General features: G+C 42.1%; 1 protein-coding gene across 1 annotated transcript in view; it reads right to left on the minus strand.

The window, feature by feature from the left end:
- kdrl (kinase insert domain receptor like) overlaps positions 1–19,005 on the minus strand; it is a 222,310-nt gene that overhangs the window by 148,629 nt on the left and 54,676 nt on the right. Inside the window, exon 3 of the mRNA XM_068047355.1 lies at positions 9,733–9,953. Coding sequence (XP_067903456.1) covers positions 9,733–9,953 — 221 coding nt within the window. The remainder of the gene's footprint in view (positions 1–9,732; positions 9,954–19,005) is intronic.

Raw genomic sequence — 19,005 nt, forward strand, 5'->3', positions numbered from 1 at the left:
TGAGATACTAGCCAGATACAGGTATGACACCAAGATGTACCAGCCACCTTGAAATCAAGGGAGGTGAGATTTAAGCCAGCTTGTTCAGATGCAGCTAGCTGTGTGGAAGGTGAATTTATCCAGGAGCAGAGGATCCAGGAGAAACAGATAGAACCTCTACAACAAGAAGTACATGCATTTATGTAGCATCTTTAACATGAGGACAGTAGTTAATCACTCTGATGTCTCAGAAGGCTAACTTCATCTTCCCAGAGGAAAGCAAAGCAACCAGTCATCCACATCACATAACAACGAGGTTATACAAGTTCTGGAAACATTTGTAACTACAAACATATGGACTTGAATCTAATCAATAGACTAGCCATCTAAAGTTAACTTTCAGCTATTAAAGAGTCTAATCCTAAATTAACCTCACAAATTTATTTCAATCTCTGACATGGATCTCAGATGTAAAGTTATCAGCATGCAGTTAATGCTGAGATAGTGTGACATAACTGAATTGCCTTTGTAATCGCTTTTGTTTCATAAATGAACCATATCTACTAATTATTTACATACCCAATTTTTAATCCTAATTACTGCTAACTATGATTCTAGGGCTAATAAATTATTGTTACTTTATGACTATGGTCTGACTTCCTATTAGATAGTTGTCAAGAAAAGGTTAATTTAGTCACTCAGTAGCTTGTGCAGATCCTGATGGGAAGTTGGTAGTGTGAATGCTAATATAATCTGAACCTAGTAATGTGGGACAGTTCAGCAAGCCTATGTTATTCATTCCTAGGCATAGACTAAGTGGAAAGGTTTCTTGACAAGGAGTTATGGTGAAAGTGTTAGGGATTCATCCAATACCCAATTGTTATGACCAGGTGCGATAGGGGTCTAGGGCTTCCCTCTCAGCCTTTGCCTGCTTTATCCGTAACAGGGTTTAATTTTAGAAACATCGTGTTTTTAGGTCCCCCTCAGTGAATCCTTGTTCACTGCTTTACAATTGTAAGGCAAAGAAGTCAGACAGGTTTTCTTAGATTTAAACAAAAAATGTGGAAGTTTATTAATCTTAAACTCTAATTCAGTTAACAACTATGAATATGCGACGTGACCACACTAGCACGCATACATGATAAACACACACGCAGATAGAGACAGAAAAAGTGGAAAAAATAAAGGGGAAAAGTTTGAGGCAATATCTGGTAGGTATTTACAGTCCTTTGAGTTCAATGTGGAGTCTTTGGTTACTGGTAAGTCTTACTGTTCATTGAGGCCCAGTGCACGCTTTAACTTGTTTCAATATAGGAGTATTTTCTCTCTTGAGGTTTACGTGTCTTCTTTGGGTCTGGAGGCTTGTGAGAAAGCGAAAGAGAGCCAGCCAAGAGAGAGGCTGTCTTGTTCCAGCTTCAGTTGCAATCTGCAGTCTAAATTCAAACTGCCCTGTATCTCATTCAAAAAGCCTGGACCAGCAGGTTAGTAATGTGACCAGATGGCTTAACCACTCTTGTGTTTGCAGATTCCAAAGCTCTCAGTGGGGGTGGTGTAATGCTGTCTCCCACCCCGACAAAATGTGGATCACCATTGCCCAGCCCAATCTCTACTAATTGAATAAGTGAGCAATTCTTTTGTCTCTCCAAGCACTGTCTTTTAGTATGCAAATATCCTGTAGCCAAGTGTCCGGTGATCTCTCGTAAAACAAGTCATTTCTTCACTCCAGCAACAGTTTAAAATTAATGTCCATATGACAAAATTTAATATGCCTCATTCTTGGAAGGTGGAGGTCTTCATGACACCAGTACTCATCTCAGGGTAACAATTCTAGTATTGTTACACCTTAAACATCCTCCTGCATGGTTAGCTGATACAGGAACCAAAATCATATTCTTAATGAAACAGTGTCATTCCATTTTTGCTATATAATTCATGGCATATTGGAACTATTTTATACTGTTCCTGTGCTTGGAATTTTGAGGGTCTGCAGTGAACACATTCATGTCATACATAAAGCTGTCCACTGTGGAATGTATTTGATTCTTTTTAAAACTGGGAACCTGTTTTTCATCACCTCACATCTTCAAGAAAAATACAGTACTCAGTAATTTGTGTGCTCACTGTTCTAAAGGAAAGATTGTGAAGGTCACAACAGATGCATCATAAACTATAACAATTTTACATTAGGTTTGATGCAAACTGCTAATTAAATTGGAAAAGATTGAACCGAATAAGTAACTAGTCATGCAGATAAAATTATATATCCAATGTGAACACATTGAAATGGTTTTAAATTCTTCTTGGCAGTTTTACTCAGATCTTGGGATTGCCTGTATTGAAACCATACACAGCAAATAATACTATTTTGATTATCCTGCACACTTCTCGATCCATATTGATAATGCTCCAAAATATTCACTCAAAGGCTTGGTGCACCCATCATACTCAACTGTCACATTTTAGATATCACTGTTTTATTAAACTTTTGATACAACAGACTTCTGCTGACTTGCAAGAATCTACCAATCTGTGAACTTTTCTCACCACCAGTAATTAACCTACAATTAACCTAGGCATGTGCCTCTTTACAAATATACCTTGTGATATTAAAGGAATAGGTCAAATTAAACACAGCTGCACCTTAGCATCAGTGCAACATTGCACAGTTCATGGTATAAATTTCTTGAGATTACAAAATGCCATTATTGTCCAACTTACTGCGAGCAATGCCACAAGAAATTCATTAGTTTATTCGAACAAATTGAAGTGTTGCATTTCCATGCTGGTTAAGGCAAGGGGAATTCGTGCTTGGAATTGGAACACTTTCATATTTAGAATATCCAGGATCAGCATTAAGCACTCCCAGGTGAGGCATAGAACAATCAGATGCATAGTAAAGCTCCATTAAGTCTTCATCTCAGAGGAGCATTTCCTATTGCAAAAGTGTGGCATTTTCCAATAATCCAATCATCCTACAGCCTCTCTGAGTGAGATTGCAATGTTACTGCCAATTAGTGCAGTATTGCATTGTGGGCTGTTGATCACTAGTTAGCACCACAGATTCTAGAATGAACCGTTAGAATCAACAGAGAAATGAGGCTGTGATTCTAGCATTTTGGGATGGAATTACCAAAGTTGTACACACTGTTATCCAGTCTCTGCTCTAGGGTATATCACAGTCACCAGTGTGGCAATGCCTTAATTTTAAAATTCTCATAGTTGTGCTCAAATTACTCCATGACCTCATCTCTCCCTATCTCTGTGACCTCCAGCTCCACAATCCTCCAAAATAGCTGCACTCCTCCAATTCTGGCCTCTAGCGCATCCATAGAATCATAAAAATTTACAGCAGGGAAGGAGGCAATTCAGCCCATCATGTCCATGCCGGCCAACAAGGAGCCCTCCAGCCTAATCCCACTTTCCAGCTCTTGGTCTGTAGCCTTGTAGGTTACAGTACTTCGTGCAAATCAAAGTACTTTCTAAATGTGACAAGGCTTTCTGCCTCTACCACTCTTTCAGGCAGTGAGTTCCAGATCCCCACCATTCCCTCCTGGTTATGGACCCCTCAACTAAAATCAATATGGCAATCCTATCCATTCTATCTAGACCCCTCATAACTTTATACACTTTAATTAGTTCTCCCCTTAGCCTCCTCTGTTCCAAAGAAAACAAACCTAGCCTATCCAATCTTTTCTCATAACTAAAATTCTCCAGTCCAGGCACCATTGTCATAAATCCTCTCTAGTGCAATCACATCTTTCCTGTAGTGCGGTGACCAGAACTGCATGAAGTACTTCAGCTGTGGCCTAAATAGTGTTTTCTACAGTTTCAGCATAACCTCGCAGCTCTTCTATGCCTTGGCTAATAAAGGCAAGTATCCCTTATGCCTCTTGACCACCGTATCTACCTGCCTAGCCACTGTCAAGGATATGTGGACATGAACTTCAAGATCTCTCTGTTCTTCTACACTTCTCAGTATCCTACCATTTATTGTGTATTCCCTTGCCTTGTTAGCCTTCCTCAAATGCACTACCTCACACTTCTCTGGATTAAACTCCATTTGCCACTGTTCCACCCACCTGATTAATCCACAATATCTTCCTACAGTCTACAGCTTTCTTCTTTATTATCAACCACACAGCTAATTTTTGTAATATTTGCATATTTCTTAATCAGACTCCCTACATTCAAGTCCAAATCATATACCACAAAGAGCAAGGGACCTAGTACTGAATCCTGCGGAACCCCACTGGATATAGCCTTTCAGTCACAAAAACACCCATTAACCATTACCCTTTGCTTCCTGCTTCTGAGCCAACTTTGGACCCAACTTGCCACTTCACCTTGGATCCCATGGACTTATATTTTCATGACCAATCTTCCATGAGAGACCTTATCAAAAGCCTTGCTAAAATCCAGAGACTATATCTAATGCACTACCCCCATCGACCCTCCTTGTTACCTTCTCAAAATATTCAATCATTTTAGTTAGACCCGACCTTCCCTTAACAAATCTGTGCTGACTGTCTTTGATTAATTCATGTCTTTCTAAATGAAGATTTATCCTCTCCCTCTGAATTTTTTCCAATAATTTTCCCACCGCTAAGGCTAAGGCTGACTGGCCTGTAATTACTCGGTTTCTCCTGGGTCTGGGGTTTTATCCACTTCAAAAGATGCTAAACTCCTTAAAAGTTCCTCTGTTGCTATGCTTATTTCTTCTAATATTTCACGCTCCACCTCCCTGATTTCAATGTCTCTTTTTTGTGAAAACAAATGCAAAGTATTCATTAAGAGCCATACCTACGTCCTCCGTCTCCGCACAAGGTTGCTCTTATGGTCCCTAATAGGACCTACTCTATCTTGATTTTATCAAATCCCAGATTTTATTCCCTCCACCATTGATGGCTCTGCCTTCAGCTGCCTAGGCCCAAAGCTCTAGAATTTCCTCCCTAAACCTGTTTGCCTCTCTACTTCCATCTCCTTCTTTAAGAAACTCCTTAAAATTTACCATTTTGGTCAAGGTTTTTGGTTACCTCCCTTAATATCTCCTTATGTGGCTCAGTGTAAATAAATAGTTTGATAATTGCTCCTGTAAAGCACCTTGGAATATTTTATTATGTTAACGACTCTATATAAATGCAAATTGTTGTTGTTGTTGAATTTTCCCAAAGTTTCATTCTCTGATGTTGAACTTTGGTACTTATATTATCCTCCTTTTCATGGTTATGTCACTAACACTTTAGCTCTGATACAAATGGCTTGTGAAATTGACAGCATACACCTAAAATGGTTCTTTCAGCTTTGGAAATTTTGGAAATGTGCTATTGTTACCGTACAGTGACCTTTGAATCTACTTATTAATTATCAAATGACTTCAACAAGAGTAAATCAAGAGGAAGAAAGACTGACTTTCAGTAAATAAATGTACAACTAAATGACGTTACATGGTATCACTTCTCTTGGAACTTCTTAGTCAGTCAGTTTTGAAAGATCCTGACACTGATGTGTCATATTATATTGGGAACTTAAAAAAAAGGAGGAACAGGAAATAATAGAGAATGGCCAGCATTTCCGAAACATTTGGAATTCATTTCCCAAGTAGAAGAGAATACAAAGGGGGGGGGGGGGCAAACACTTCCTTTCAGTAATCTGCACTTAAATTAACTCAACTCACCATGTCCTATGTCCCAGTATCCCTTGCTGCATTTTGCTAAATATGTTCCTGTATTTCTGTTTAAAACTGTCATGATATGAGAAACAGTGGTTTTGAGTCTAGACTATGTGACCCCATCACACATCCTTTCTTGTGAAACCTACTATAGATTAAGAGTTCACCTCTTATTTGGTTTGCATATTCCAGCTACATGTGATTGCCAAGTTCTGAGAATGATTTTTGAAGTAAGGTTCAAATAAAGTAATTCAAGATTGGCAAGGTGGTTTACAATACTTTTCAGTGGCCCTTACTTGCATTTGTTGCTGTGAAGTTACCTGAAAGACGGGTTTGTATCTAGACCAGATGAGCAAGTAGAAGTTTCCTTTTTCTTATGGTAGTAAAGGAAATAACTGAAATGATTTTGGATCATTTAACCCAGCTCCTAGTAGGTTTGGTTCATGGCACAGAACTAGTCGTATTACAGCACCACCAAGCAGCTAGTAGATTCATTCAGGAAGGCTGGTGTAGAAAATGGATGAAAACCACATTGGCACTTTATTGAGGTAAAGCAGTGGAATCTTATATTGTTCTTTCCTCCTCTTGCAATACCTGAGCATGATTGCCTTACATTCATATTGATTGCTAAAAGTGGAAAAATATTCCATTCGTCAGCATTTATGGGGGAATTTTAATGTTGGTGAGCTCATGGGTTTAGGTGCAGGTGGGCTTGATAGCACTGTTGTCAACACCTTCCATCACTTTGCTCATGATTGAGAGTAGACTGATGGGGCAGTAATTGGCCGGATTGCATTTGTCCTGCTTTTTGTGGATAAGACATACCTGGGCAATTTTCCACATTGTTGGGTAGATGCCAGTGTTGTAGCTCTACTGGATTAGCTTGGCTAGGGGGATGTTTACTCCAGTGCATTAGGATGTTTGTGTGCAATCCGATGGGAGAGGTGGATTGTTAATTTCAATATGTTAATTGCTCACTTAGTACAATATTAACATGGGTTTGCAGTTTAACTTTGGCTCTACAGGTTTCCCGGGCTTGCTGGAACTTGCCAGTGAAAGCAAGGCGAGAATAAGGTGGCAACTGAAGGGGTGGAAGCCATACAGGGAAATATGCCAATGAGTACTGTGTACTGACCATTGCTTTCTTGCCTGCTTGGCTGAAAGGCTTTGTTCACAGTGCTTGTGTTGAGAGGTGACCTTTCACACTTTGGAGGTGCAACAATCAGATCTGCACTTTAGAGCTTTGACCTATCAGATCAGCATGAGTGCCGCTTATGCTGTGTTATTATGGACCTCTGTTGAGGACCAAGATGAGCACAAGCAGCAGCAGGAGCAGTAGGAGCACTAGAGCCTGCAGCAAAAACAGCCTGCAGTTCCACAGGACAGAAGGGATGAGCAGAGACGTGCAGCTTGCAGGAGGCCATATGCAGCATACACGGTCTATAGCCAGAGAATAAGCTTCATCAACATGTTGGAACATCAGGAGGCTCAGGGTGTCGCATTGGGTGGTGGAAGACATTTCGAGCCTGTGGAACAAGGCCTGCTGCCAGTTGGACCTGGTGGCCATGTTTTGCCAGTGGCTGTCAATGCCATCATTATCCTTAACTTTTTTAGCCTCTGGATCCTTCTAGATTTCTGCTGGAGACACAAATATGTAAGACAGCTTCTTTGCCAGGGCTGGCAATGATGTCAACCTCACCTGTGATGTTGAAGGTCAGAATGAGTGCTTGGAAGCAGCTCTGGCTGGCTTCCACAGGTGCAGTGCATCACTGATATGTCACAATTAAGCATCCATAGATCTCTAATGAGAATTCGCCAACTTTAAGGACTTCAACTCAATTAATGTGCAGCTGGTGTGCAGCCACAAAAAGATCTTTATGCAGGTGTGTGAAAGATTCCCATACAGCTGCCATGATGCTTGTGTCCTGCGGCAGCCCACTTGCCCAAACGGCTTCACACCTGGAAGTAGAGTTACCTGCTAGCTGCTTGGAGACAAGGGATACCCACTGAAAACCTAGTTGATGACAGCTCTCAAATGCTCAAGGAATGAGGCCCAGGAGCGATTAAACCATCCAATGTGTCATTGAACAAACCATCGGCATTCTGAAGATGTGCTTCAGGTGCCTGGACAGATCTGGAGGCACCCTTCGGCACGCACCCACCAGGGTCTCCAGAATGGTCGTGGAGTGCTGCACTCTACACAACATTGCATAGTGGCACGTTTTGGATCTGCAGGAGGAACAAGGTCCCAGAGTACAGAGCCTCTTCAGACGATGCCGAGGACGAGGAGGAAGATGAGGAAGTGGGAGAGGAGATGGTGGAGGTGATGTGGACAATGCACCACCAATGGTGCATATTGCTGCGTGGGATACCCTGATTATGGCAAGATTTGTTAGGTTCCACCAGTGCACCCATCTAACAATCACATGCAAAAACTCAAAGAACACCTTTGATTGGGCACTTTACAGCCTTCCAGTCTCAACACTGTGTTCTACAATTTTAGATAATAACCTCTGCCCCCATTTTGTTTCTTTTTTTTGCTGGCTTGCTTTTCTCTCTTGCTTCTTTCTTAATTTCTCTACTTAGCTTTCAGACAGCTGCTATCCTACCATTCACACCTCTTCTAGATACATCTTTTGTTTCTTTACTTGTCCCATCACCACTCCCTTTGGCTTTGTACCATGAAACCTCTTGACATGTAATCTCTCCTCCCCACTGACCTATCACAAACTTTCCCTTTTGTTCTTCTTCCTATTCTCCCCTTTTTACTTTCCCAAAACCTGTTACGGTGGGAATTTTAGGAGACCCCACCACCTTCCCACCTCTGCCAAAATTAATTCCCAATGCCTAATTAAGGCCCTCATCTTGCCGCTGCTGCAATTAGCTGTCTGATGGGCGGCCCTGTGGCCGCACGGGAAGGATGACACGGGGAACTGTGTGGGCTGCTTGCCAGCTCCAGGGGTAGGGTGGAGTGTACCTCATTAAAAGGCACAGTGCCTGAACAAGGCACCCATCTTTGGGAAAGAGGAGGGGCCACTGCGAGCCACCCCCATGCCCTTGCTACCAACCCTCTACAATCCCTTCCACATGACCCCCACCCCTCAAGACCTATCCTGCCCTGACTTCCCTGTGGCCTGGGTCCAGCGCCACTCCTGGGATTTGGGTAGGTGTGCACTGGCAGCAGCCACCGCCTCCATGGTGGCACCGCTCAGTTAAAGAGCTGCCAGATTCTGATTGGCTGGCAGCTCTCAGAGGGCGGGACTGCCATCGCTAAGGTCCTTGATTCCGTCAAAGGCCTGCCACGATCCACTTAAGTGCCTAATTGATTCTAGATTCGGCGGGCCTCCTGCAGAAGAGGTGACGCGGGGCTCTCTGCATGGTATTTTCTGGATGTTGAAACCCCCGTCGCCCAGATAAAATCCCAGCCTACAGTTCTAATTTTTCCCAGTTCTGATAAAAGATAACAGATCTGAAACATTACCACTGTTTCTCTCTCCACAGATGCTGCCAGATCTGCTGAATGTTCCCAGCATTTCCAGTTTTTACTTCTGTTTTCCCATAGGTTGGTTTCCTCTTACAAAATGCTATTCTGCGATGGAAAAGTACCACTAGCAGGTGTGCGGGAGATGACTGGAGTAACTTGTTCACTGCTACATTCTTTCTCTCTTTAAGGGAGTAGCGAGTTTCCAGTTTGCATTTTTCCTTGAATTACAGGTGCCAACATGTGCCCTACTTCTCCACACCACAGCATCCCAAAAGACCAACCTAACAATTCAAAATTCATGCTTGCAGGAAAATTGATTTGCCAATAAGTTATTAACTCAATCAGACTATTATTCAATATGTGTAGACTATGTTTTCTATTATATAAGAAACTATTGTTTCAATTAAGCCATTATTCATTGAGTAGTAAACTCATTTAGACATTCCCTGTGTTATTTTATTGTATTTTACAGCTGAAGGGTCACCAAGCCCCATTGTATCACATTCGGGGCTTTCCCTGATAGGGTTATTTGTTTGGACCATATACAGACAGACAAGGCTCACAGTTACTGACAAAGGGGACTTTAAACTGGTTTTCTTACCTGTGACAAAGAAATAGATTTGGGATTTAAGGTTTTCATTGGCTGCAGAAGTGGCATATTCACAAGTGTAGTATCCAGTATCATTGCGGTGAGCCTTGCTTAAAGTCATGGTGCTGCAAAAATACTTCTGCTTGTCATTACACTTGTAGTTGGTTATGTTTAATCTGTCTTTTGCAGCATCAGGATGATTGGGTCCAGACCAGTTCAAGGATGCCTGCCCCCTGTTGATAAACCATAATGGCTACAATTAATCACAGACATAAGAGCTACATTATTAGTACAGTTCTATTTGCTTTGTTTTCCATTTTTTATCTCACTAATGACACAAACTTGTGATCAACCTTTTGTATTATAAGCTCATCAGTTCCTCAGCTAGGTTATCTCTTATGGGAAAATACATCCTGATTACTTCAATTTATACAGCTCTTATCACCTCAAAACTCAAAGTGCATCACACTATAGTGGAGATTCTGTGATCCAGCACTCAGAGTGGGTTGGATACGTGCCTATGGATGTATCAACATATGAACAATGATGGACAGATAAAGGTTCTCTGTACCATTCAGGTTATCACACGCAGTTTCGATACCTTGTGTATCATAATATCACCACAACCCATCTGAAACCATGTGATCCTCTGGGGAGGTAAAAAAAGACAGACAAAACCAGAGGGACTTGGGTATACTCGTATGTTCAGAGAGACTTGGGCGTACTTGTACATGAACACAGAAAGTTAGCATGCAGGTACAACAAGCAATTAGGAAGGCAAATGGCATGTCGGCCTTTATTGCAAGGGGATTGGAGTACAATAATATGGAAGTCTTGCTACAATTATATAGGGCTTTGGGGAGATCACACCTGTAGTTCCATGCAGAGTTTTGTTCTCCATATCTAAGGAAAGATAGGCTTGCCTTGGAGGTGGCACAGCAAAGGTTCACTCGATTGGTTCCCGGAATGAGAGGGCTGTCCGATGATGGCAGGCTGAGTAAATTAGGCCTATACTCTCTGCTGTTTAGAAGAATGAGAGGTGATCTCATTAAAACATAAAAGATTCTGAAGGGGCTTGACAGGGTAAACACTCAGAGGTTGCTTTCCCTGGCTGGGGAATCTAGAACATTGGGCACAGCCTCAGGATAAGGGGTTGATCATTTAGAACTGAGATGAGTAAATAATTTCTTCTCTCAGAGATTTGTGAATCTTTGGAATTGTCTACCCCAGAGGGTTCTGGATGCTCCATAACTGAGTATATTTAAGACTAAGATTGATAGATTTTTGGTCTCTCAGGGAATCAAGGGATATGGGGAGCAGATGGGAAAGGGGAGTTGAGGTAGAAGATCAGCCATGATCGTATTGAATGGTGGAGCAGGCTCGAGGGGCCGAATGGTCTACTCCTGCTCCTGTTTCTTATCTTCTTATATTCTCATAAAATCACAGGCCAATATGAGAAAAGGAAATTCCTTTCCAAACCACCTGGACAATCAAATTAGTCCAGAAGATCACTCTGGCCCTGAATTCCCTGAATACCTATCTTTTGTAAGAGGTGATCTCTGACCCAAGCAAAGACAGCCCCAGCACTCGCTTGAAAGAATTCAATGAATTGGTGTCCACTGCATGAGCCAGCTGCCTGTTCCAGATGTCCAATATTCTCTAAGAAAAGAACCATCTACTATCATCTAACCTAGATCTGGCCTTATACAACTTAAAATTGTGATCCCGCTCCTCATGAACTTATTTGATTGGCACAAACTGTCAACTGAAACACAATCTATTCCATTTGTCATCTGAAAAACCTCAAACAAAATTACCCCTAATTCTACATTTCTCTATAGTGTGAAGTCCCAACTCTTTCAACCTATCTTGATAGCTGAGTTGCTTTAAACTGGGAATTAGTCTACTGGCCTTCCTCTGCACCCTTTCCAAAGCCTCAATATCACTCACCATATGAGGAGACCAAAACTGGACATGGTATTCCATGTGAAACCTGACCAAGATCTTGTATGAAGACAAAATAGTATATCTTGTCTTATTGTTCATGAATGCACTCCAACACCCTATTTGCTCCAGCTATTACTTCATGGCACTGTTTATGTACCTTTAGAGGTGTGTCATTCTAGGCCCCCACACCTGCTAAGAATGAGGCACATTAATTTTGTCATGAACATTGATTTTAAACTGTTACTGGAGTGAGGGGAGGACTTGTTGAACAGACCAGCTGTGGCTGGAAAAGACATTTGCATTTTAACAGATGGTGTTTGGAAGGACAAAGCAGCCATTCCCTGACATTCAACCCATGATGGACTTTTTATCACCAGACGTTGAAGGTGAAGGAGCTCGCATTCCAAGTTGACTGCTAAGATGGCCGAATACACAAACGGACATGGTCAAACCAGCTATTCACATGACTAACCTGCTGGGCAACCCGAGTTTTTTGAATTTGTACTAACGGTTTTGGGCAGAAAGCTGTTTGCTCCTGGACTGAGAAGATCTCTGTCCTGTCTGCTCCCATCTCTTTCTCACAAGCCTCTGAATCCACTGAAGACACATGAACCCCAAGAGAGAAAAGTCTCCTACAGCAAACAAAGTTTAAGGAGAATGCTGGGCCCCAACGAAAAGCAACATCTACCTGCAATCAAGGACTCTTCAGTGAGCTCGAAGAACTGTAACAAAAACTCTTCAGATATTGCCTCAAACTTTCCACTTTTCATTAGAACATTACAGCGCAGTACAGGCCCTTCGGCCCTCGATGTTGCGCCGACCTGTGAAACCATCTGACCTACACTATTCCATTTTCATCCATGTGTCTATCCAATGTCCACTTAAATGCCCTTAAAGTTGGCGAATCTACTACTGCTGCAGGCAGGGCGTTCCACGCCCTTACTACTCTCTGAGTAAAGAAACTACCTCTCACATCTGTCCTATATCTATCACCTCTCAACTTGAAGCTATGTCCCCTCGTGTTTGCCATCACCATCCGAGGAAAAAGACGCTCACTATCCACCCTATCTAACCCTCTGATTATCTTATATGTCTCTATTAAGTCACCTCTCCTCCTCCTTCTCTCCAACGAAAACAACCTCAAGTCCCTCAGCCTTTCCTCGTAAGACCTTCCCTCCATACCAGGCAACATCCTAGTAAATCTCCTCTGCACCCTTTCCAAAGCTTCCACATCCTTCCTATAATGGGGTGACCAGAACTGCACACAATACTCCAGGTGCGGTCTCACCAGAGTTTTGTACAGCTGCAGCATGACCTCGTGGCTCCGAAACTCGACCCCCCTACTAATAAAAGCTAACACACCATATGCCTTCTTAACAGCCCTATTAACCTGGTTAGCAACCTTCAGGGATTTATGCACCTGGACACCAAGATCTCTCTGTTCATCTACACTACCAAGAATCTTCCCATTAGCCCAGTACTCTGCATTCCTGTTACTCCTTCCAAGGTGAATCACCTCACACTTTTCCGCATTAAACTCCATTTGCCATCTCTCAGCCCAGCTCTGCAGCCTATCTATGTCTCTCTGTACCCTACAACATCCTTCGGCACTATCCACAACTCCACCGACCTTAGTGTCATCTGCAAATTTACTAACCCACCCTTCTACACCCTCTTCCAGGTCATTTATAAAAATGACAAACAGCAGTGGCCCCAAAACAGATCCTTGCGGTACACCACTAGTAACTAAACTCCAGGATGAACATTTGCCATCAACCACCACCCTCTGTCTTCTTTCAGCTAGCCAATTTCTGATCCAAAGCTCTAAATCGCCTTCAACCCCATACTTCCGTATTTTCTGCAATAGCCTACCGTGGGGAACCTTATCAAACGCCTTACTGAAATCCATATACACCACATCCACTGCTTTACCCTCATCCACCTGTTTGGTCACCTTCTCGAAAAACTCAATAAGGTTTGTGAGGCACGACCTACCCGTCACAAAACCGTGCTGACTATCTCTAATGTACTTATTCTTTTCAAGATGATTATAAATCCTGTCTCTTATAACCTTTTCCAACATTTTACCCACAACCGAAGTAAGGCTCACAGGTCTATAATTACCAGGGCTGTCTCTACTCCCCTTCTTGAACAAGGGGACAACATTTGCAATCCTCCAGTCTTCCGGCACTATTCCTGTCGACAATGACGACATAAAGATCAAGGACAAAGGCTCTGCAATCTCCTCCCTAGCTTCCCAGAGAATCCTAGGATAAATCCCATCTGGCCCAGGGGACTTATCTATTTTCACACCTTCCAAAATTGCTAACACCTCCTCCTTGTGAACCTCAATCCCATCTAGCCTCGTAGCCTGAATCTCAGTATTCTCAACAACATTTTCTTTCTCTACTGTAAATACTGACGCAAAATATTCATTTAACACTTCCCCTATCTCCTCTGATTCCACACACAACTTCCCACTACTATCCTTGATTGGCCCTACTCTAACTCTAGTCATTCTTTTATTCCTGATATACCTATAGAAAGCCTTAGGGTTTTCCCTGATCCGATCCACCAATGACTTCTCGTGTCCTCTCCTTGCTCTTCTTAGCTCTCCCTTTAGATCCTTCCTGGCTAGCTTGTAGCTCTCAAGCGCCCTAACTGAGCCTTCACGTCTCATCCTAACATAAGCCTTCTTCTTCCTCTTGACAAGCGCTTCAACTTCTTTCGTAAACCACGGCTCCCTCGCACGACAACTTTATTTTTCTTCTGCTCTTTTCTGTCTCTACTTGCATGTGTGTATTGTGTATGCATGCTAGCGTGGGGTATGGCGTGTATCAGTAGGCATTAACTGAATTAGAGTTTAAGTTTAATAAATTTCAACTTTTCTTCTTTATACTTAAGGAAGCCTGTTTGTGCTGGTTTCTTTGCCTTATAATTGGAAAGTGGTGAACAAGGATTCACCAAGGGGGAGCTAAAAACAAAGTATGTTTAAAATTAAACCCTGTTTCAGTAAGACCAGGTGAAGGCTGAAAGGGAACTCTAGACCCCTTTCTCACCTGGTTGTAACAGGTATAAGAACTAGAACGCTTAAACTTCTTTAATTCTGCACCTTCTTTAATGCTTTTCTATAAATAGTGTATGAATGTTGAGTATTTGCCCTGCCCACATGCATAAAAATACATTTATCTAGGTTATAGCTCATTTGTCAGTCATGAAGCCAATCTCCCAACACATTAGGAACTACCTGAAGTAGGTGAGCGCTATCAACAGTCCTAACACTTACACAGATTGTGGAATCATCTGTGAAAATGCAGGTTGGAGAGAGAGTTACAACACTGCGGACCTGATATTCTGGCCTATGCTCCCTGAAAGTGTGGCTCCCGGCTAGAACCATGGGTTTGGGGAATTACGCATAATGAAATACTTTTGAATACAGGAGACAAACATGGCAGACAATCTGCTTCAACAGCATCGCACACATTTCAATGAGATAGGTCTTCAGTTAATCTGTAGTGGATGAGAAAGGAATATGGCCAGGACACTGGGAGTGCTCTCTCATGTTCTCCAAATAGAACCAGGGCAACTTTAATATTCACCTGAACAGCAAACAAGAGTTTGGTTTAACATCTTACAAAACACATATTTATATAGCACCTTTAACACTTTTAACATAATAAAACATCCCAAGGTGCTTCACAGGAGCATTATGAAACAAAATTTGACACTGGGCCATATAAGGAGATATTAGGTCAGATGACCAAACGCTTGGTCAAAGAGGTAGGTTTTAAGGAGTGTCTTAAAGGAGGAAAGCAAGTTAGGGAGGCACTGAGGTGTAGGGAGGGAATTCCAGAACTTATGGTCTAGGCTACTTAAGGCACATCTACCAATGGTGGAGTGATTAAAATCGAGGATGTTAAAGAGATCAGAATTAGATGAGCGCAGATATCTTGGAGGGTTGTAGGACTGGAGTAGATTACAGAGATAGGGAGGGGTAAGGGTATGGACGGATTTGAAAACAAGGATGAGAATTTTAAAATGAAGACTTTGCTTGACCTGGAGCCAATGTAGGTCAGTGAGCACAAAGATGATAGGTAAATGGCATTTGGTGCGAGTTAGGACATGGGCAGAAAACTTTGTTGTGTAATTGGCTTTAAGAGTGATAGCCCTTTAAGATTTTAGTATGCTAATGAGCTATGTTCCAGAATGCAGTCATGTGACTACATGCCAGTCTCACACCAAGAGGCAGGTCCTGTAGTGAGCTCTGTACTGTAATATAGTTTAGCTGTTCAATAAACCTGTTTGAGATCTTCAACAACCTGGATTCCATGCATCTCATTTATGTTGCATCAGACAACATAAAAAGCTTCTCATTACAGTTTTGGATGACTTCAAGATTATGGAGGGTAAAATCTGTGAGACCAGCCTGGAGTGCATTGGAATAGTCAAGTCTAGAGGTAACAATGGCATGGATGGGGGGTTCAGCAGCAGAGTAAGTGAATAAATTATTTGCAGTTAGGGTTTTTGGTTGAGTCCTGACCTACAAAATTGGCCAACCCCAAACCGTTTGAGATAGGATGGGGAGGAGGATTGTGGTAGGGTGGGTGGGTCATAAACCCTCCCCCCTTCACTGGCTCACTGCTCAAACCTACAAGCTTATTCAGAGGGGAGAGTGTGAATAATTGAGCTAAATTGGTAGAGTGTAACTTTATACACCTATCGCCCCATGGGGTGGGCTCTCCAAACTGATAGAGGATTCTACTGATAACAAATGCTGCCCAGCTGTCTGTTGCAAAGCAACAGCTAGCAGTGTAATATGGTGGTACAATAATATATATAATACCTGTAATATATATAAATGAATTTGCAGGTGAATGATTAGTATACTTTATGACATAGGTATAAACTACAAAGAAACAAGCAATTTATTCTTCCAATTATATAGGACTATAGAAATAGATTGAACCCATTTCTCTGTGTTCAAATTGAACCTGTATTATTTCTTGAATTACTGTGTAAGCTACATTAACAAAACACATTTATGGTATTTAATTTAATTTCCTGTCATACAAGAAGAATAAGTTTTCCAGAATTGAAATTGTTGGGACAAGAACTAATAAAGTTGATAGCAGGTAACATTTTGGGACAAAATGCTGGTGAGATGATCAGTAGCTGGTGTAGCTTTATTTTTAAATCAATGCAATTTCTATCAATGTTGAACAGACATGAAGAAAGTTAAAAAGTAATGAATAGATGATGTAAAACTGTCTTTTAAAAGCCTGCAGAGGAGGAGGATGGGTGGCAAATATTGATTTCATCAAGGAGAAGATGGAATGAGAAGGAAGAAAAAATGAACATAAGATAGTGAGATGGTGAGTGATTGGTCGAGGTGGGGATTAAAAATAGTCGTATTATCAAGGATCAGCAATGTTCCATGATCATTCATTTTTAAAAAAAGCTTTATCTCACATCGTTGTATTTTTCAATATTTGTTGAGCAGTAGCATTTTGAAAGATATGCAGTTGCTATGAAGTGCCACTTCTATTGCTCTCACTATCTCCAGTTACATCATAAAAGGAAAAGATGGTGTGGCTTAATGGCCTTCATGAAAAAGCATTTCACAGGCCTTTTTAAAATTAAATTACATCAAAAAGCATCAGTATGTTATAGAGTCATAGAGTTATACAGCACAGAAACAGGCTCTTCGGCCCATCGTGTCCGTGACGGCCATCAAGCACCTATCTATTCGAATCCCATTTTCCAGCACTTGGCCCATAGCCTTGTATGGTATGGTGTTTCAAATACTCATCTAAGTACTTCTTAAATGTTGTGAGGGCTCCTGCCTCTACCACCTCTTCAGGCAGTGTGCTCCAGATTCCAACCAACCTCTGGGTGAAAAAAAAATTCCTCAAATCCCCTCTAAACCTCCTGCTCCTTACCTTAAATCTATGCCCCCTGGTTATTGACACCTCCGCTAAGGGAAAAACTTTCTTCCTATCTACGCCCCTTATAATTTTGTATACGTCAATCAGGTCCCCACTCAGCCTTCTCTGCTCTAAGGAAAACAACCCTAGCCTATCCAGTCTCTCTTCATAGCTGAAATGCTCCAGCCCAGGAAACATCCTGGTGAATCTTCTCTGCCCCTTCTCCAGTGCAACCACATCCTTCCTATAGTGTGGTGACCAGAACTGTACACAGTACTCCAGCTGTGACCTAACTAGCGTTTTATACAGCTCCATCATAACCTCCCTGCTTTTATATTCTATGCCTCAGCTAATAAAGGCAAGTATCCCAAATGCTTTCCTAACCACCTTATCTACCTGTGCTGCTGCCTTCAGTGATCTATGGACAAGTACACCAAGGTCCCTCTGACCCTCTGTACTTCCTAGGGTCCTACCACCTATTGTATATTCCCTTGCCTTGTTAGTCCTCCCAAAATGTATCACCTCACACTTCTCAGGATTAAATTCCATTTGCCACTGCTCTGCCCATCTTAGCTGCCCATCTATATCATCCTGTAATCTAAGGCCTTCCTCCTCACTATTTACGACACCACCAATTTTCATGTCATCTGCGAACTTACTGATCATACCTCCTATATTCACGTCTAAATCATTAATGTATACTACAAACAGCACCAATCCCTGTGGTACACCACTGGTCACAGGCTTCCAATCGCAAAAACAACCCTCGACCATTACCCTCTGCCTCCTGCCACTAAGCCAATTTTGGATCCAATTTGACAAATTGCCCTGGATCCCATGGGCTCTTAGCTTCTTAACCAATCTCCCATGCGGGACCTTATCAAAAGCCTTACTGAAATCCATGTAGACTACATCAACTGCTTTACTCATCTACACACCTAGTCACCTCCTCGAAAACTTCAATCAAGTTTGTTAGACATGATCTCCCCGTGACAAAGCCATGCTGACACTCCTTGATTAATCCCTGCCTCTCCAAGTGGAGATTAATCCTGTCCGTCAGGATTTTTTCCAATAGTTTCCCTACCACTGATGTTAGACTCACCGGCCTGTAATTACCTGGTTTATCCCTGCTACTCTTCTTGAATAATGGTGCCACATTCGCTGTCCTCCAGTCCTCTGGCACCTCTCCTGTGGCCAGAGAGGATTTGAAAATTTGCGTCAGAGTCCCTGCAATCTCCTCCCTTGCTTCACGTAACAGCCTGGGATACATCTCATCTGGGCCTGGGGATTTATCCACTTTTAAGCTCGCTAAAACCGCTAATACTTCCTCCCTTTCAATGCTAATTTGTTCAAGTATATCACAATCTCCCTCCCTGATCTCCACACCTTCATTGTCCTTCTCCATAGTGAACAC

The sequence above is a fragment of the Heterodontus francisci genome, chromosome 15 (genome assembly GCF_036365525.1).
Source record: "Heterodontus francisci isolate sHetFra1 chromosome 15, sHetFra1.hap1, whole genome shotgun sequence".
NCBI classification, from domain to species: domain Eukaryota; kingdom Metazoa; phylum Chordata; class Chondrichthyes; order Heterodontiformes; family Heterodontidae; genus Heterodontus; species Heterodontus francisci.